General features: G+C 34.5%; 2 protein-coding genes and 1 non-coding gene across 3 annotated transcripts in view; 1 reads left to right on the top strand and 2 right to left on the bottom strand.

Moving 5' to 3' along the window:
- Nucleotides 1-605: 605 nt before the first annotated feature.
- LOC126968432 (uncharacterized) lies at nt 606-2,548 on the bottom strand. Its single transcript, XM_050813465.1, has 3 exons — nt 2,279-2,548; nt 1,471-1,687; nt 606-1,073 (listed from the first exon to the last, which is right to left on the bottom strand). The coding sequence occupies exons 1-3, from the start codon at nt 2,338-2,340 to the stop codon at nt 858-860; spliced, it is 495 nt and encodes a 164-aa protein (XP_050669422.1). The 5' UTR covers nt 2,341-2,548; the 3' UTR covers nt 606-857.
- Nucleotides 1,729-1,800, bottom strand: Trnad-guc (transfer RNA aspartic acid (anticodon GUC)). Its single transcript has one exon. It is a non-coding gene; the product is annotated as a tRNA-Asp (tRNA).
- A 67-nt stretch (nt 2,549-2,615) lies between the features above and the next one.
- Nucleotides 2,616-20,894, top strand: part of LOC126968430 (electron transfer flavoprotein beta subunit lysine methyltransferase-like) — a 46,186-nt gene continuing 27,907 nt past the window's right edge. The window contains exon 1 of the mRNA XM_050813462.1: nt 2,616-2,761. Within this exon, the coding sequence (XP_050669419.1) occupies nt 2,753-2,761 (9 nt within the window). The 5' untranslated portion in view covers nt 2,616-2,752. The remainder of the gene's footprint in view (nt 2,762-20,894) is intronic.

Genomic DNA, 20,894 nt, shown 5'->3' with positions numbered 1-20,894 from the left:
GGCGTTGTCCATGTATAACATGTGTCAACAACACCAATCGAATGACCTTCCTCCTCTTTCGCTCCTGGCGCCTCGCGACACACTCCTTCGTTAAGCTTTCCTTCGGCGTCGTTCATTATATTGTTTTTATTTACTTAGTTTAATTAAAAGGTTAACACCAATAACATTAAATACAGACAGTTAATAATTAATTCAGACATTCATCATCGTTGAGCGCGGTAAGGATGCGGGGTATAGGTGACTGTGTATGCGCTACTGTGCGCTTCTGTGAAACCGCAAACAATTCATGCCTACGATACCTCCGTGTATTTGTTATGTTTATGGTTCCTTTTTCAAAGCATTATATCTGGGTTTCTGCGATTTTTAAAGAAATAATGGCTGAATTAATATTATTATAACCTCAGTGTAACCACAATAAGGTTCAGTTCACACTTGCCAAGAAAATAAGCGATAATTTCAACTTTTATGACTTTGACAAGTTTTCAAAACTTGTCAAAACTTATTATTAATGCCTAACAGGGTGGACCACTAACCTTAGTGTGGTCTTAGCTTTAGACACAATATTATAATGTGCTGAAACAAATACGTACAATAAAAAACAAAGATTCATAACAGTATTTTATTATATCTACAATATCATCTTAGTAGAATACTAACAAATATACAAAATCATTACAACTATCGACCACCATTTACAACTCCTCATTATAAATACAATTCTCTCCTACGATACAATTAAACTCAAATTTACACTGTAGGTAATGTAAAAATTACCAAGTATTGTACAAGGCGAAACGCCGAAGCGAAACAAAAAGGCCAGAAGTCTTGAACTTTTCCGTAAGTATTTCTAAAAGGTTTCACTTTTCTGGTAGCTTGATAACTGGAATTGAGGAGTATACCAGATTATTATCGCAGTAATCAATCAGATCTCTTTCGGATGGAGACAGGATTGATTGGCCAATGGGCTGGCAGTCTGCAAACGGATCACATGGGTAGTGGACCAGCAGGCAGGTGAAATCTAAAGGCGTTTTGCCACACCCAAGGAGCTTCTTCAACTTCTCCTCAGAGTCAACCTGGAAATAAAGAAACCACAAATAAAAATCTTAATCATCAAATATCTTCATATTCTTTCATTGTTCCTGTATTACAAAAGGCTTTCTATTTCTCTATCTCTCTATTCTCTATTACACCCTCTACCTCAGGCTCAACGTACTGAGTTGCGTAAATAAAGCGATGATGCAGTTAGTTCATCTATAACGAACTAGATGGCGCTCAACACGAGAAACATATTTTTGAAATTTTAAAACTAGTCTATTTTTGAAATCGAGTATTAATAATATTATTTTATGGTTTTATATTTTTATTAAACTGTGTGCTCTTTTCTATCAACTGATTATTTCAAGGAACAATTTATGCAGTACAGTTTAAAATTTTTATTTAATTTATTCTTGTAAAAGAATTTCAACCTACCTTTATGCTATAAATATCATTCTCCATGCAGAACGCTTGAAGTAGAACTTCTTGCATATGCGTGGCACTGTCACCAGGTCGAGCCTCAGCCTGGATACAGAACAGTGCGCCATTAATGTTCTTGGACAGGAACTGCAAAGTCGGCATGAGACCGATGGTCAACCTCTTCTCAGCACAGGCCCGACGCAACATTGTTTTGATACACTGACCGATGGGGCTGCAAAGAAAACAGAAAACTGTTGTTAAAAAAAAATATATCTCCACGGCGGGGAATCGAACCCCGGTCTCCCGCGTGACAGGCGGGGATACTTACCACTATACTACCGAGGATTGTGAGAGGTAATTTGAAATTGACGAATATAAGAATTTAATTGACGGTTTTTATGATAATAATATCGAGTTGAGATAGATACTGATAAGAGATAATGTTATCTTAAACACGATAGCTTTTAGATTTATTATCGAAAAAGTACACTTTTAGTCTAGCGCTAACATTTAATAATTTTAGGGCCCACAATTGATTAATTATTTAATTGCTTAGTTACAAAAGGGTTAAGATGCATAGAAAAGGAATATAATCTATACTAAATCGGCTAGTTATTCTTTAAATTTAATTAATTAAAACTCCTTAATCAATTTAATGACCAAACTTTATTTTAAATGTAGAATTAGTAAGTAAGTACTTAAATTTTATATCTAATAACACATATTTCTTCAGTAACTAATGAAAAATATTGCGTGGAATTTCACAACATTATTTAAAGTTATCTAGATACGATCTTATCTTATTTTATTTATTATATTTTACCTTTTAGCAGCGACCGCGCTGAAAGTTTCATTTTTCACAGGAACAACTGAATTATTGTACATCTTGATGCTTTTTAGTTTAATACTTTTCAAATTGTCACAAATTTTAGATAAATTTTCCTTGTTTCCGGTAATTTTCACGAACACTTTATACAGCACACAAAAATCCCCTGCGGTAATCCTTATTAATTCACTTTCAGTATTTCACGATGTCACAACAATTTCAAATATCACAGTTCACTCAACAACCGACGCGACGTGCGCACAGATTGTAGGCTCACAATTGACAAACTTCGCATGACTCAGCAGTACTTATATATACACAACTCCTCGCATTATTTATCAATGTGTGTGTAGTGTGTAGCGCGTGGCCATTTTATGAACGAAATTCCGTGAAATTTGCAACTGAATCTGTATGTAGTTGTGTTTTATCGTTGTGTTGCTGTGTGAGGAATTTTTCAGTGCGTGTTTCAACATGTCCAAGGTATAGTAGAGCCACTGTGCCCCCCGCGTTACGTAGTTGATATGGCGACAGAGGGGAATCTGTCCATGTTTGTTTGTGTAAATTGTGTTAAGGTTATCGACACAGTTATCGACGTTGAATATGTCTGTGTGCGGGTTTTGCCGCGTAGAATGTCGATTGGGATTCCCGACTGGGGATCGTTTTGAGAAGGAATTGATATTATGTATTTTGTAATCAAAGCTGGGGTTATTTGGCGGATACGTTGCACTCTGAACCTTATTTTGTAGATAGTATTTTGATTTAACTGTACGAATTCTTTTTTAAAAAGAAAAATTTAATAAAAATATTATCAGGGTGTCTAAATGACCTATTGTCCTCAATCTTTCGCGAAATGAGAATTTATAATTGTTATCAAAAAAAGTAAACAAATTAAATATTGTCGGCTAAATACTGAATAGAAATTACAATATTCTGTGATATGTTACAGAGGGTATACCTTTTTCGGTTTCTTGTTATTTCAATAAAAGAACGATCTACTTTCCAGCAATTCTAATTCCATATGAAATGGGGCTTATGACCTTCAAAGTTCAAATACTTTTAACCGCGTTCATCTTTACACTTCGGTATAGTATTTAAGTATTTTTTAATTTTTACTGCGGATGCTGTTTCTTCAGTCGATACTGTTTCGGTTCTTCTTTGTTTCTAGATAATTAAAGCAGCGGTAACACAGTGTGTTACTATCCTAGTTCTTCTTGGCAAAACCGTTCACCGTCTGTAACTTCTGCTGTATTCTCAATTTTATCTTCCCACCTAGGTTATAGCGGTGTTTTCCTCTAATTTTGGCTTATTTTAAAAAATACAATTAGTTTACCATGTTTGCTCCAAGTTTTCTGTTATTTTTATTATTATTAAGCCTAGATAAATGTAGTATTCTACATGATCCAGTGATGCATCGTTTACCGTCACGCAGGGATCCAAGCCTATTAATGCGCTGTCGGACTTGTAAGAACTTGGTGCCAAAAGCACTCAAATGGCCCTGAACACTTGTGGTGTTTCATGGAGTTTTGTTAAATTAACCTTAGACACATCATGTTCACAAGAGTGTAATAAACTCTATCTTTTCGTGTTCCCATCCCAAAACCCTAAAAAACGAAGACTTCAACAACGCCATGAGGCAGTAGGGAATCAATGTACGGAAAACCCTCTCAATCGTATGCTTCAGAGAATACAGAGCGTGTTTATTCTGTAATAGTGCAGATAAATCCCCGTTACACTTCCTCTCTGTGTGTCCTGTATGTGTAAACATAGCATACCTTTAAGCAGACGATTGTTCAACCACTTCAGATACGTCAGCTCACTGATATAATTCTTCTTCTTCTTCGCGTGCCTCTCCGACTAGCTTTGTAATTTTAACTTTTTGTCCTTCGCGAGGCGAAATAGTTCTGCCGCACTCGCGATTCCTGTCCACTCACGGATGTTGCACAGCAAAGACTTGTTTCTGCGACCTACGCCTCTTCTTCCGGCAACATTTCCCATCATGATGTGTTGTAGGAGTTCGTACGTCTCGTGCCTATGCACGTGCCCCAAATATGCGACTTTCCTCATCTTTATGGTTTGCATGAGTTCGCGTTTTTGATTGTCGCGGCGCAGAACTTCCACATTCGTGACCTTGTGAGTCCAACTAATATAATACTGATAAAATAAGATTCATGAAAAGAATTTAATCTTACCAGTGAGTAAAACATACCGCCCTGAACTGCAAAAGCCGCCTACCAACCATAACCATCGTTTACCATACTTTCGCATCATTTTTAATTTGTCAACAGTTTTGTTGTAGCAATAAAGAAATTAATAGAATATTATGTAAATACCACATGAACGTAAGCAGGCTGCAATATAATTTTAAATAAAAAAATTGTAAAGGGTATTTTAAACCTTTAATATAAACACGATGAAACGCAGATGAAAACGGTTAAAACCCTCTGAGTAGGGTCACGCGCCCTTCGACGAGTGTGGAGTGTAGACCTTTGAACTGAATCAAGGACAGGCGCCCGCCCTACGAAGACCTTGCGCCGAGGTCGATACACTGTGCACTTCTAATAGTCTAAACACATCATAGGATTTTGTACAGCCGCACCATCGAATGCAGTCCGGTACCAGGAGGTCTATTACCAAAATCGACAGCCGAAGTTTCGGTCCGAAACGAAAGAACGACGAACTTCAAATTAAATCCCATTACGAAAGTAATTCGGCTCCGAATCGTGCAGACAGATTTCGTTTCGGAACCATATACATAAGTGAATTTGGGAATAAGGTAAACGAAAGGCACAATGTCTTATCGCGAAGTTCGTTTCGATTTTCGGATCCGAAACACTTTCGTAATAGGAAAATGTGCGATCCGTCAACCGAAACTTCGTACTTCGATTTTCGTAATAGGGCTCCAGAGACTATTCGATAGTATGTCGCATGGACAATGCACAAAATTATTATTATAACCGTTCGGACCGAGTACGATGCCAAGCCCGCCCACGGATCCGTCCGATGGTCCGGCAGCACCATTTTTTTGCTTAAACTCTAAACTTTCAATTAGTCTAAATACATCCATAGGATTCTGTACTAACTGGAACCCATTACTAAGGCTGAGATCTATAGGGCGTACTTAGACTCTGCTCAGACTTTACCTACGTAAAACTTAGCTGTTAGCTTAGCATAGAATTTAATTTCGTTTTTATAGTCATTAGACAGCTGAAATTATGCCGAGCCCCAATGCAAAAGCCAAGTTTGCGTTTTATCACACTCAGACAAATTTTACGTAAGTAAAGTCTAAGTACCTACGTTCTATAGATCAGAGCCTAAGAGCACATTCGCACTACTTCCGATCCGAATCCAATCCGTATCCGTGAAAACACTTTGCGAAGTAGTCGTAGAACTATTTCTATGGTAGTTTACGCACTAGATTCGGCTTCCGTCATCCGATTTCTTTCCGTCAACCGTTAGAAATAGTTCTACCACTACACCGGACCGTATTTTCACGGGTACGGATAGGATTCGGATCGGACGTAGTGCGAAAACGCTCTAAGAGTCCGTTGTTTGTCCGTTCGTGTGTCTGTCAGCGACCTGTATTATAAAAACGACAATATTTGACAGCTGAAACTTTGACAAAATGTCTTCTATTGTTGCTATAACAACTATTAAGTATTAAGTATTATAAACTTGCCGGCATCCTTTTTTATTAAATAATGCTGCTTCAGTTTCTAGAAAATTAAATTCCCTATACAATGACGTAAATTTTATTCGAAAATAATTATCCCTTATGGAGCTAGCTCGACATTAGAGATTCAAATAGAGTCACACTTTATTCACCATTATTATTAATTATATTATTTATTCTTCAGTGTTTTGTACTTTATTGATTTTTGATACGATGTACTTCATTTTCCTCCCACTGGTAAAATTCTCCACTCCACACTCCTGCCATTGAGCATAGAGAGTAATTCAAATTCAAATATTTTTATTCAAAATAGTATGTGACATCACTTATTGAAAGTCAAAAAACTACCACTCATTCCAAAATGAATGCCTCAGACCTGAGAAGAATGGGCGCAACAGACTCAGCGGGCCTTTTTTTTTCATCGAATAAATATGTCTACAAAGTAATATTGTACAATTAAACTTATTATTTAATAGCCTGAGGGCGGTCACTCCATTCCCAATCTGTGGTATGTCATGTGATTAATATTTTCAAATTATAATCATAAAGATCACACATTGGTCGTAATCCAACCATAATTTAAAAAAAAACTACATAAAACGTTACCAAAAGAGGTTTTTGATTTGTTAAAAGTAGACAGAGACTTGAACACTGGAGTTGTTAAAAATATCATGCAACAACACAAATAGCTGACCCGACAGACGTTGTTCTGTCAATATAAAAAAAAAATTGTAAGAATTCGAGGATAATGTACCTAGTCCTAAAGTCCACTGTCCATGTGTAATCTAAACTCTAAAGCCATTGGAAATGTGTAATCAAAGTGTGTGAGTTGAAATGAGTTAAAAATGAAACGAAATGATATATTTATTATATTTTTGAATGATTTCACAATATTATGTAGTAATAATATGATAAGGATTAAAATCGTTTTTTTTTTTCAGAACAGATGCCATATGGTCCCATAAAATTTTTACATAGTTTGGCTCAGTAGTTTTCATTTTATGAAAATTTTTGTTTACCTCGATGATATAATTGTTTTTTGTTTACGGCTTTTTTAGGAATTTTCATTCAGGCTGATTATATATTATAATTACAACGGACACTAAAAAGTAAAAAAAAAAACTACTTTTTATAAAACCGACTTCAAAAACTGAAAATAATCAAATAAGTAAAAATTGAATTTAATACACCTTAACCTTTAATATTAATAAAATACTATTATTTGTATGTGCTACATATTGATAGCTTTGAAGCCGGTAAGAATTACGTAAATCGGATCATAAATCTCAGAGTAATCGATGTACATACATAAAAAAAATACAGATCGAATTGAGAACCTCCTCCTTTAGGAAGTCGGTTAAAAAGGGACACGAACAATGAACTCAGAGTTGAAGTAAATGAACTAAATACAGAATGGTTCATTGTCCTGTCTCGATTGAGGCTTCTCTCATCTGGCAAGATCAAGAGCAGCAGACAAGGTCACACGGCGCTTTATAAATAGATAAGCTATTATTTTCTTTTAAAGTATATTATATATTTTCTTAATTTTATTTTAGGTTAATATTGTAGTAGTCTTAGAATAATAACGCTTAGAACGTGAGTAGGCCCAAGCGAAATGAAGCAGTTTCAATGTGGTCGTTTATGACCACATACGTTTCCCGCCGCGTCAGTGTCATTCTGTTAACTTCCAGGACAATCAGTGCGCGAAATTTAATTGAATACATACTAACTGTGCAGTGAAAGGGTGACACAAAGCGTCTTATAATAAAAATTATGATAAGAAAATCACATTTCACACCTAAATATTATTTCACAACTTTTAATTTAAGCTAATACATTCGTCAAAACAGCAAAATATTTTGTAAACAAAACAGACGCCATTAAAAAGATATGTTGCCAGCTATGAAAATACTATATACCCCGAGTACCTCCGCTGGGATAGGTTTTTGACTTTTGTGTTTATTTGTAGATATTGAAAGGAGGGTATAATGTACGATGCCACACGATGTCATAAGTATTCAAAGTCAAAGTCAAATTGTCTTAATTCAATTAGGTTTAAACTAAGCGCTTTGAATAGTCATAATAAACATTTCTTTTAAATTACTGAATTTACCATATGTTTGGAAAAAGTTGAGCTCGTGAGAACATTATCTCTTTTTAAACGACTTCAAAAAAGGAGGAGGTTCTCAATACGTCGGTTTGTTCTTGAAGTGAAACTTCTTTATTGACGTATGAGAGAAATTTTTATAGCAAATCGTAAATTTTCGGTTACGCGCCATTTTGTTTTTTTTTTTGTGAATCCAAGATGGCCACCGCGCAAATTTATGATTGCAACAGTATTGATATCGAATTCGAAGTTCTCGAGGGTGCAGAGAACGAATTTTTGATCATTTTTTAAATCCAAGATCGAGAACCTCGGATTCGATATCAATATTGTTGAAATGAGTCGATATTGTTGAGTTGACTTGCGCGGTGGCCATCTTGGATTTCAAAAATTATTCCAAATTCGTTCTCTGCACCCTAGTGAACCTCGGATATAGCTGGGAACGGCGCCTCTAATTTCTCGCTTTTTCGTTTCATCAAATTTCAAAAAACAACAATTCTAAAGAACTTCTTTACTTACACTTCAAAAATTGTTGCAACAATAATTAAATACGTGATGTTTTTATTAAATTCTTAATTTATATTTTATTTCTTCTTTCTTAATACATATAATCTAGTATTTCTTACAATTTACTGATTAAGGGGAAATTTCTATTCACTTGCAACATTATTTGGCTGTCTGTGTGCGTGTGGGTGAATGTAAGTACGTGACGCTCACGCACACATTAATTATAATGTTACTTCTATATTGACAGGAACTATGAATGAAACTATCGTTCTGAGCGTTATTATTCTATAGTAGGTTCAAAATACGCGAGTGGCTCACATCGCAATGAATGTCGTTTTTTGACCTAGTTATACAACGTGTCGCATTCAATATATTTTTTTCTACGACTAGGTAAATTTATTTATTTATAAACAAACTAATACCACAAGTTTTCGAGTTGCCGCATGGCATACTTATCTCTGGTCAGTGGTGTCATTTTTCCTTCAAGGAAGGGCAAAGGTACACCCATACAGCCAACGCGGGAAAATACAAAATATACCTAGCAGCATCATGACAAATTCTAATAACAAATTGTTTTCTTAACTTGAAAATATTATGTATGCAATATTATAGTACATACTACCTGATATTTCTATGAACCTACCATACCTAACTAAGATTTGTTGCTGTGGCAGCAAAAGAACTGTTCTTTTTTGGCGACATTATAGTAAACAATACGTTTTTAGGCCATAGAGCAGGAGTGCTCAAGCTTGGCTTGAATTACTGGCGATCTACCTCAAAATTGTTAGACTACGATCGATCGACTCTGAGAGGCTTCAAGTATGTGTGATGAAGGATTGTCGTCTAGGTAGAGTGTCACGATGACAGAGATATTAGTTTTGCACACAATAATATGCATTTTTTTAGTCAAGATAAGTGTAGGTCTGTTCTAAAATGATAATGAAAAAACTCATAATTATTCAACATTGCGAGTTTATTGGTTCTTATAAAACAAACGCGTCCTAGTGTGACTTTGGATGTTGAATCTGCATGATTATCTGCATGTCCTGAACATACTTTTCATAAGATGGTACGTAATTACCGATTTTAGTTACCTAAACTAAAATCTATGAATAGTTTCTCGAGAGCGACTCTAAAAGCACTCGCGATCGAGAGGCTGATCGTGAATTGGATCAATATTAATGTAATATTGTCACGTCGTTTGTATGCTGCGGCCATCTTGTCGCGATAACCGTAATAATAACGTCTAGACAATTACTTTTCCTTTTTAATAAAGTTTTAAAGTTATCCTTGTTTTACTATTCGAAAGAAGTAAATTTTTTAAGTGCGTAGGTACACAAAAATAAAATGTAAAAATTAAAAAAAAACGTAGTACACAACACGGACTAGTAAAAAAAAAAGGACTCCGCGCTGTGATATTAGCAAGTGAAGCACCTTTATGCTAGTGTGTGTTACGGGGTATAGCAGTTACACATTTTTTTCTCCCTTAAATAATCATATATCCTCAAATACTTTTATAGTATTGTTTTTACACTTTTTCACTACGCACGACGGAATTTAAAAATATTTTATTGCGACGCAAACTGATCTGTCACAGACGATGGCAAATCTCATAATGGCGGCCGATCGGCTTGTATTGTATGCGTGGGGCTATGTATTTACACGTTTACCGGCTTGTTTTGGTGCCTCACTGTTATGTAAGGTGACACGGAGTCCTTATTTTTTTACTCGTCCGTGGTAGGTACACAAATGAAAAAAATTATGTTTCAAAGAATCAATAATACTTATTGTAATTAAGCAGCAATTCTTAACTGTTTAGTTAATTAATGAGTATTGTTTAACTGATAATTGTATTCCGGATACGGTATTTACCACTACGAAACCGTATTGTTGTAATTTCCAGTAAACGCGCGCTGAACATCAAGTTATGTAATGATGATTTAAGCATCTTTATACGATTCTAATTCTATCTTCGATTCTGAGCCTAATTAAATTTAAACTCAAAATAAAGTTATACAACTGTTTATTTTTATACTATGTACGCAATATGAATTAAGAAACAAAAGTAACAGTGAAGGTCTCTGCCCGCCAAGAAAAAATACGTAATGAGTAATTTCAGAGATATTTTTATGCATTTGTTTTTAACATAATATCATCTGATATATAAAATTCTCGTGTCATGGTGTTAAACTTTGAACTCCTCCGAAACGACTTGACCGATTCTCATAAAATTTTGAGTGCATATTTGGTAGGTTTCAGAATCGGACAACATCTATTTTTCATCCCCCTAAATGTTAAGGGTGGTCAACACGATTTTTTTTTAATCTTTTTATATTTTTTTTTAATTTGTTTGATTATGAGTCAGCATTAAAAAATACATACAACTTCATATTTTCACCCATCTACTATCAACAGTTACTTTTGTATCGCGATTTTAATATCGGCAATACAACGTTTGCTGGGACAGCTAGTATATTATAAAAACATAATATAACATTTATTTAAAAAAATATTTTTTTTTTCTTAATTATACATGTATGTATATTATTAACCGTTTTTGAACCCAGCCATTACTGGACAAAGGGCTTTGTCCGCCGTACGAGAAAGTTAAGCTTTCTGGGGTTTCCCGATTATAACACACCTCAGATAGAAGCTTGTTTATTTCTTACGACAATATACAAATGATTTAAGTTTTCTTTAGTGTTAATTCCGCCAATATTTGTTTTTAAAACAGGATGCCTCGTGTAGAAGCGAAACACGTGTCGAATTGTTGTTTTTTTTTTTTAAAAACATTTATTGGCGGAATTAACACTAAAGAAAACCTAAATTCAATAAATTTTCTTAAGACAAGATTACGCAATTTTAAACTGAAATATTAAACTGGGTACAACTTATAATAAGGCGGAAAAAGAACTAAATGAAATAGAATAAAAATAACTTAAGTAATTTTATACTTAGACACGCTGTTAAAAATCTAGCTTTATCATTAATAAGAATTGGCTAAAATTCAATACTATAGTAACGCGATACTATATATCACAGTGACTGCGATATAAAAAAAGATATAATATAACTTATAAACTTCCAGAAATCACAGTGCAAAAGTTGCTTACGATCTACCACCTAGTTTATCAAACCTGCAAAATAACTGCATTAACACTGTGGTCATTACAATTCAAATGTCAAATAATTTAACAGAATACGATTATTATGCATATAACGTGCAGTTGCAATGAAATAGCTATTTCTTCACCACAGCCTTCATGTAAAATGACTGCAACAGGCCCACTTACGGCCGTTCCCAATATACTATCTGTAGATAAATTCCTACCTTCTACTGTCAGTAATTAGCTGTTAATAATCTGACGCTGTTCCAATATACCCGATAAGTTATTCTTATCGCCTTATATTGGGACGCGTGAATTGCAATTTTTCATACAGATTTCTTTCGCTGGTAAGCTATACGTCCGCCCATTGACAGACAGCGTGTACAGAGCAGGTGAGAGTTACCTTCGATAAGTTTATTGGGACAGAAAAGTCAACGATTTTTATCTAAGTAAGAGATAGACTGAATATTGGGAACGGTCGTTAGTGGAATACCGATCTGTCAAAATCTTATCTTTTCGACAGGCGTCCAGTGCGATGCAGTGCGATAGCAGTTTCTTAGCACAGAAGCAAGAACAGCATTATTGCCAGTCTAGCGAAACTCTCTAAGAAAAAAGAGCTTCACTCGATTGCATGCAAGCGTGACAGATTGACAGATGACGGCTATAATCTTGTAAAAAAAAGGAGATCCGAAATCCACTACGTTTTAAGCATCTGTGTGCTTTCAAACTTAGCCGGATTATACCTTGTGGCCAATCGCGATACTGTTATTACTACTATTTCAAACTTATGTCAAATGTTTCACACTAAACTAAATTTCAATTTCAAGCTAACTTGGCCCGAGATTTTCCTCAAATACTTTCAAAAAAGGCGTCATTAAAAAAAGTTTTACTTTTAAGGATGATGAAACTAACGAGGTATTACCTTGGATACGTTGCAACAAATATTCACAATGTCATCATACAAAGCGTAGAATTATGACTTGTGAACCGAGGTACAGACAACACGTAACGTGATCCGTGTAGTGTTGTCATCTGCCACGTTGTCAAGATGGCGGCGACACCGCATCCGCAATGCCGTTACTTAAATTTCACAAAAATTATGTAAATTGTGTCATTTCCTATGTTGTAGTGTTCGATATTAGAGTTCGCAATTAGGTATTGGTTTTTAAATAAGCACTAAAAATGATTATTAACACCAAAACTGCTATTTCCAGCTCACTTCAAAAAGAAACACAAACCCATGAAAATTAAGATGGTTAATATCAGAGAATAGGTACATATTTCAATAAAAAATCCGATATTTTTTTTACAAATTCACCACTTCTTATTACCATTACATTACAGTATACATGGCTATTCCTTTGCTTTTTCCATCCTCACCATCTGGACGGAGCTCTAGCGTTCATCAACCTTATCCGTTTGATAGCAAAACTAGCAGTGAAATAGCCCCGTCTCATGACTATTATTGCTCTATGATAACGCGAGTCCTCATACAGCACGTGAAACAGTCTTAACACTACAGGAACTGCAATTAGAAACCATTCGTTGTCCTCCGTATTCGACAGACTTTTTCCAACGGACTACCATTTATTTCATGATTTGGACAATTGTCCACATGATAAAAACTTTTCTTCTCAGGAAGCAGTAAAAAATGCTTTCACACAGTTTGTAGAATCTAGATCACCACAGTTCTATCGCAAAGGCATAAATGATCTTCCTATTAGATGGCAGCATTGATAATAATAATAGTTATTTTGATTAAATAAATACGTTAAATTAATTAAAAAGTGAATTTCTATTTTTCAGCACAAATCGGCAATTCTATACTTTAACCCAAAATATTTTTTTTTGTTCATAAATTGCTGGGCAAACTCTTTTCACATCCTCGGCTCAGTGGTCCCGCGCTACTCCTACAGATCATCTTTAAATAATTAATTTATTCAACGCCAGCTGCTAATAAGCCTGTATAAAAGTGAACCTGACCCAATTGTTAGTTCTTCAGTAGTATAAAAAAAAGTCTTGAAATTTTGAATATTACGAAATCCTCCTACAAAGTTCGCGTGGAATTCGATTATACCTGATGTCTATGAAACAGTTCAAGTTATAACATGTGATTTTTTTTTATGAAAATAGGGGATCTCGTCCCCGACGTAGTGAAGTGTTCAGCTGATGGTAATTGATACTCCCTGCCCATTATAATTCAGTGCCGCTCAGGATTCTTGAAAAACCCAAAAATTATGAGCGGCTCTACAATTGTGCTCGTCACCTTGAGACGTAGACCCTGATTATAAATATTTGGTAGAGCTACATAATGACTCCAAAGCTATCACAAAACATTCACAGATTTATAATGTGCCTGATTCGACTTACATATTTCGGCTTCATTTAAAATAAAAATCATCAAACCGCATCGTAACTATTTTTATGCAAGTCATATACAATCAAAAAGGATTCACCACGCTCAGATACTCGAGTAACTATAATATCTGTATTCCAACTATCATTTCAACATGATTACCTTATCTCAGGCGCCAACTCGATATCAAATAAAGGTGATATGATAACATAATGTTATGCAAATAGCATTCTCGTTGTGCAATTTAAACGCGCGAAGTTTAAATTAAATTAACTTTCGCTGAACCGAAACAAATTAGATAGATCATTGAATAATGTTAAATAACTAGCTAATGAAATTGGTTTTTCCGTAGAAATATCTATCAAAAAATAAAGATTTAGAGGAAACTTTGCGAATTTATTGTGTCGTGTCAAACTAAGTCAATTGTGTTTGGACTCCCATAACAGTTTAAATGTCTTTAACCTGTTCTGTGGTTAAGGGTTAAACTTATGATTGTTAAAAAGAAATATATACATTTCCATATTTTTTTTTGTATTTTAAAAGTTATAATAACATTTTTGACAGATGTTTTTACCATGACCGACTTTTTATCATTTACCCCAACTTCGGAAATGATTGAACTGTAATGGAAAGAAGTGGCGAGAAAGTCATTGCCGTTTTATTAAATTAAGATTTACAGGTTCATCGTTTTAGAAATGATTTTAATTATAATTCTATGAAAAGTGATGCAACAAAAATAATTAAACGTTAAATACTCAATGACTTAAATTAATATAGGTACAACAATAATTATTGAGTTCAGTTATTTTATTTATTATTAAGTTCTAATTACATAAAAATATAAAAAATGTTGTACGTAGGTACATACTCATTCGAGTTTTATCGTGTACAAAAGGACATCGCAATACATAATATTATTTAAATTTAAAGTGTAATAGTTATTATAAAAGAAAAAGGAAACAACTTAAAACTACAAACAAATATTAATTAAAAAAAAAACAAAATAAGCTAAGGCATATGAACATCATAGTTACGTTAGAAACATGAACACACACAGTAAATAAATCAAGATATTATGTGGAAATTATTCAAAATAGATATAAGTTGACTTTATAATATTACAAGCTGACCCGACAGACGTTGTTCTGTAGATAATAAAAAAACAACTGTTTTATATTTCAAAACATCAAAAACTATTTCGTAAATATGCTCCCTGTTGTTATAATGAAATTGTTTCACAGCGGAACTGTCAAACCGTGTGTCACTAAATTCTCTCATAGAAAATATGCCCATACAAAACAAATATTGGAAATAAAAATAATTATGGCTTCCAAATCGAAATAATAACTATCCTATCTCTCAAGTTTGACCAAACTGCACTCCATGAAGTAATCCCCATGATAATCCCTTCATTAGTTTAGGAGTCCATTGAGGACAAACATTGTGACACGAGATTTATATATATTAAGATATATGCCACGACCTATATCAATAGTATGAGGCAAAGATAATATTATGTTTTATTTATAAATTACACAGCTTATCAAATTTTACGAAATACACAATTTGATACGATCAGTAAAAGAAGCAGCAGATTAGATATTTTAACGACAATCAAAATTAATTGTTTCCATTCTACGCTGTATAATATTTACATTAAATTCTACATTAGCTTGATAAGATTAAAGATCCAGAATTGCACACGACATTATTTCCGTACAGATACAATATTCCTATATATAGATTGTCTATTCAAAATATATAATATTGTGATTAATATGTTGAACACGTGCTTCATTAGAGACCGCTGATAATAATGATAGCTAACAATCTATAGACTTTATCTATCTTGATTCTACTAAGTATTATAATTTTTTTGATAACTAAAAGTATGTCATAATTTACATATTAGACACCGGTTTCTTGACTGTCTTGCTTTCCAGCATAGGCCTTTCCAAGTGTTCTGCACAAAGATCTATTCCTTGCTTTCCTCATACAAGTCGCTCCTGCCACTTTTTTAATATCATCTTCCCATCATCGATGCTGTCTATTTTTCGTTTTATATCTTGGGCACCATTCTGTCACTTCTTTAGTCTATTGTTCTGTCTCAATTCTTCACGTGTCCTGCCTATGTCCGTTTAATTTGTTGTATTCGCTATTTTACATCTGTGATATTCGTTCATTTTCCTATTGGCTAATTTTATCTTTAATTTTAATGTTAACTTCTTTCCGTTCTGTGTTGATAGGTTTCTAGCGCTCTTATATTTTTGTTTGTGAAACTCCATGTATGACACTGACATGTAGGTCATGCTGCGTTGAACACACGTATTGAATATAATAATAATACTTTATTTCAGACCCTTGATCCATAGTACAGACACAGTATAAAATATGTAATTAAAATAAAGTCAAAAATATAAATTGAAGTCAAAAAATAAAGTCAAAAATATAAATTACAGATAGAATATGTATTTACTTATTTCTTTTAATTGGTATATCTGAGTTTGGTTGGATACTGCTGATATCTGCCGACAAATTGATGATAAATGGTGTAGTGCTGTTTGATAGCAATACAGCAGGTTGGAAGTATCCAAGCCATAGTTCGACTTTTGAATATGAAAGAGGTGCTAAGTGAAAAAGAAGTGCTAAGTGTTTTCATACGAATTTCAACGTTAAAAATTCAAATTATTCAACTCCCTATGCCTTTTACCTTTACCTTTGGGTTTTGAAAGAAAATAATGATTGATGAACCGTAGTAATCTGTCTGAACTTGTAGTAGATACGCTGATGGACAGAAGACTCAGCAAGTAAATTACAGGACGGTTAGTTGTTTGATTAGTTTTACTTAAAGGCTCTAGAGTTCGCATGTTTGTTTTATGACAAGGGACGAGACGAGCGAACACCTGCTCGTGCAAACGAACGAGCGAAGCTGACGGTAATTGTTACGCCCTGTCCATTACAATGCAGTGCCGCTCAGGATTAGTGAAAAAAAATCCTGAGCAGCACTACAATTGCGCTCGTCACCTTGAGACATAAGATGTCAAGTCTCATTTGCCTTGTAATTAAACTGAAAAAAGGCCTTATAGATAAGAGAAGACAGATAAGATCGCGGTCTTTGATGCATAAAAACAGAACCGTTCATTTGTGTCCTCAATCGGGAAACTAACATGCACATTATGCTTAATGTTGTCAGCATTGTGTAGAATTTGAGAGCGTCATAACTATTAAGTGGTAATATAGTGCGGGGAATGTCTCGTGGCGCACGAGATACCGGTTTTACAAACGAACGCAACAGCCGACCCGATCCGACGTACATTTCAATGACGTATAGACACGTGGAAACCAGTCTTATCGAGAACTCTAACAGGATTTGAGTTTCATAATGTGTCTCCCATATTCTTTGCTTACTTTCTCAGCCATTCATACACAGTTGTGGTCGTATAATTAAGAACGATTACAATGTCCAGAATTTTTTTCTCTGAATCATGTAAACTTGGAAGTAACTAGATGAGTTATGAAATAGTCACATGAATTATGAATAGAGGAAACGGAATTAGGAATAGGTATATTATAATAACATAAATAACCCTTTCTTTTACTAATTTAATCAAAAAGCAATCAAGATGGACAGATAATTAAGATTTATTAAACTTCTCGAGAGTTGTTTTATATGACATTTAGATGAAATATTAATTTGAAGTGCGTGAAGAAAAATAAACATACCTAAGTACCCTGTTTTTTTTTGTCTCGTCACACAACACACGATTTTTCCACTGTCTAACTAGCCGGGCTCACCTATGTCACCAATGATATTATAGTACTTTTAAATATCATTGTGTGTCACGGTGTCAACATGGGTACCTTCCTTACTATCCTACCGTGCAACTATTATTTTACCAAACGCCTTCGAATAGGCGTACTTAGTTTGCTCAAGGGTAGATTCCACCTAATAAATGCGGGATTTGAACCCGTGTCTCTCGGGATACCAGCGCTCTTATACCTTATGATTATCAACTAATCGTTCAAATGCCGCATAACATGTTTGTTCAACTTTTGGGTTGTGGCTCCATCTACCCAGGGTCCCAGTGCTCTGTGAACGGCTGGATCACTTGGGGTTGCGTAGAGAGGTCGCTTCATTGTGTGTCTTCTACCGCATTTATCACGGGGAGTGTTCCGAAGAGCTGTTTAAGCTGATTCCTGCCGCCGAATTCCACCTTCGCACGACACGCCACAAGTTAGGATATCATCCTCACCATCTGGATGTGTGGCGGTCCTCCACAGTGCGGTTTTCAAGGAGCTTTCTTCCACGTACTACAAAGCTGTGGAATGAGCTTCCTTGTGCGGTGTTTCCGGGACGATACGAGATGGGTACCTTCAAAAAAAGCGCGTACACCTTCCTTAAAGGCCGTAAACGCTCCTGTGATTCCTCTGGTGTTGCAAGAGATTGTGGGCGGCGGTGATCACTTAGGTGCACTCGTTTGTCCTCCTATTCCATAAAAAAATCTACAGTATCTAGTTGATAACCTGTTCAAACCCAAAAATTGTATAATGGTAAATTGGATTAAGATGTAGCCCCTTTCAAATCTAAACAATTTGCTCAGGACTGTGGAGAACTTGCCTTCTACACGTGGATGCTTACAACAAAACTGTAATCTGTAAATTTTTATTGATTCTGCAAGCGTCACTCATGCGTCACTCACCAATTGTGATAGTGCTGGCTCATTTGCACATTATAAACAAGATATCTTTATAAATCTTCATCTTCATTTTATAATATTGACACACTTTTTTACACAAATTATCTTGCCCCAAGTTAAGCATTTATAGCCTGTGTTATGGGTTACAAGACAACGATATATTTAATACAATATACTTACTTAAACATACATAAATTCATATAAACATACATAAATACATTTAAACATCCATGACTCGGAAACAAACATCCATATTCATCGTATAAATACCTACCGGGATTCGAACCCGGGACCTCTAGCTTAGTAGGTACGATCGCTAACCACTCGGCTATACAGGTCGTCAATATTTATTTATTTATAGGACAACCAGTAGTTGTTACATTCTAATACGCTTAAAATATATCAAATATTAACAAATAATGAGTTGAATGTACAACAAATTAAGGTGTCACAACATGCACAGTCTTTGCTTCCGTGACACGAAGAAAACAATTATATAAAATAAAGCAAAAATTATAAAATCAAGATACAAATTTGAAAAGAAGGAAAAGAAAGAAAGAACAAGAAGAATATCAATCATATTTTGGCGCCTAACAATCTCGTAATATTTTTTTTAAAAGCAGGTAAAGAATCTTTAAAAATATCTACTTCACCACAGATGGAGTTATAAGTTCTTGATAGACGTGGTATGGGAGAAAATTGCTTAAGGTTAGTTTTGGCAATATATTATTATTATTTTATAGATATGCGTATTTCTGCGTTACGTGCGGAATTACTCCGCAAATATTTATAGAATTGAGAAAGTTACACACGGGTGTACGTGTGTCTTAGCATGTCTGTTCGACGGAAAGTATTTGGACAATACGTGCCATCATTCACGGCTGCTGTAACGTGGGTGTAGGACTGCTTTATGCTGTTCTTTTATCTATTTATCTTTAGAGCGTAGAGAATACAGAATTCAAGATTTCCTTTTCCTAATAGTACACAATATTAGTTGATTCCAATCGTATTTTAAGTAACATTAAACTTAACTGTCCAAAACATTATACAAGTTCTATAGATACATTCTTTATCCCTGTTCGTAGAACTAATATTTTGTTTCATTTGTGAACCATGAAAAGGGGTGCATTTAGGGGTAGATATATATATATTGGTTTTATGGTAAAAGTATTTATTTACTTAAGATACTAAATTAATCTATTACACTTGTTAAATAACTATAATTAATGGTTCTATTTGTGAGTACGCGGATTTCAATGGTTACTCGGACCGGTCCTGTAATGGTTATAGACGAATGGTTAATGGTAACTAGGACCGGCCCGATCAATGGTCACCCGCGTACTGCATCTCTACCATGCATTGGTAAAAATGGTAAAAATGGTTACTCGGGCCGGTCCTATAATGGTTAATGGTAACTAGGACCGGCCCGATCAATGTTTAAATAATAAATTTTTGTTTATTTTTTTGCCTAATGTTTAATTGTATATCAAATCTTTATTTAGGAATTATATTCGCTCCTACTTTGTTTATACTCAAGTGGAACCCTCAAGCTGTTTGTTTTCTAATAAATAAATAAACAGGATTACGGAAAGTGTATAAAATGTGTTGCGAGATTCGAAGGAATTAATAAAACATGTTAGTATGTTAAAGGTTACTATAGCATAAAATGTGACTTTCTAAACGATAGCGCGCCTTGGGAATGGAGCGATAACCCCAAGGCTATTTAAGAAATTAAATTACTGTTGAAACTTGGTAAGTAGATGTATTCTGTGAACCGCAATAACATTTCACACAAAAATAGAAAAAAAAAACAATAAATTTTGGGGGTTCCCCAAACTTAGCACTGAAACTCAAAAAATATTTTTCATCAAACCCATACGTGAGTTTCAATTGTATGGATAGGCCTTTAAAAATGCTATTGAGGTATCTAATATCATTATTTTATTAACTAAATATTTTGCGCAAGACACACTTTCAAAATCGTAAAATGTGTCCACCCCCTGTCTGTAACTTTTAAAATAAGAGAATGATAAAAATATATGATGTACATGCTACATTACCATGCAAACTTCCTATATAATTTTATTCTGTGCGTGTGTTTGTCACTGAACTACCTCCTGAACGGCTGGACCGATTTTGATGATTTTTTGTGTGTTCCAGTGAATTTGAGAA

Source organism: Leptidea sinapis, chromosome 15, assembly GCF_905404315.1.
Source record: "Leptidea sinapis chromosome 15, ilLepSina1.1, whole genome shotgun sequence".
Lineage (NCBI taxonomy): Eukaryota > Metazoa > Arthropoda > Insecta > Lepidoptera > Pieridae > Leptidea > Leptidea sinapis.
This window is presented reverse-complemented; position numbering and strand designations above follow the sequence as displayed.

What these genes read in the sequence shown, in the direction of transcription:
- LOC126968432 (XM_050813465.1), bottom strand. Translation starts at nt 2,340, where the DNA reads ATGTACAATAATTCAGTTGTTCCTGTGAAAAATGAAACTTTCAGCGCG. An exon ending in AGCGCGGTCGCTGCTAAAAG is followed by an intron (nt 1,688 to 2,278) that starts GTAAAATATAAT and finishes TTTTCTTTGCAG; the next exon opens with CCCCATCGGTCAGTGTATCA. An exon ending in ATGATATTTATAGCATAAAG is followed by an intron (nt 1,074 to 1,470) that starts GTAGGTTGAAAT and finishes CTTTATTTCCAG; the next exon opens with GTTGACTCTGAGGAGAAGTT.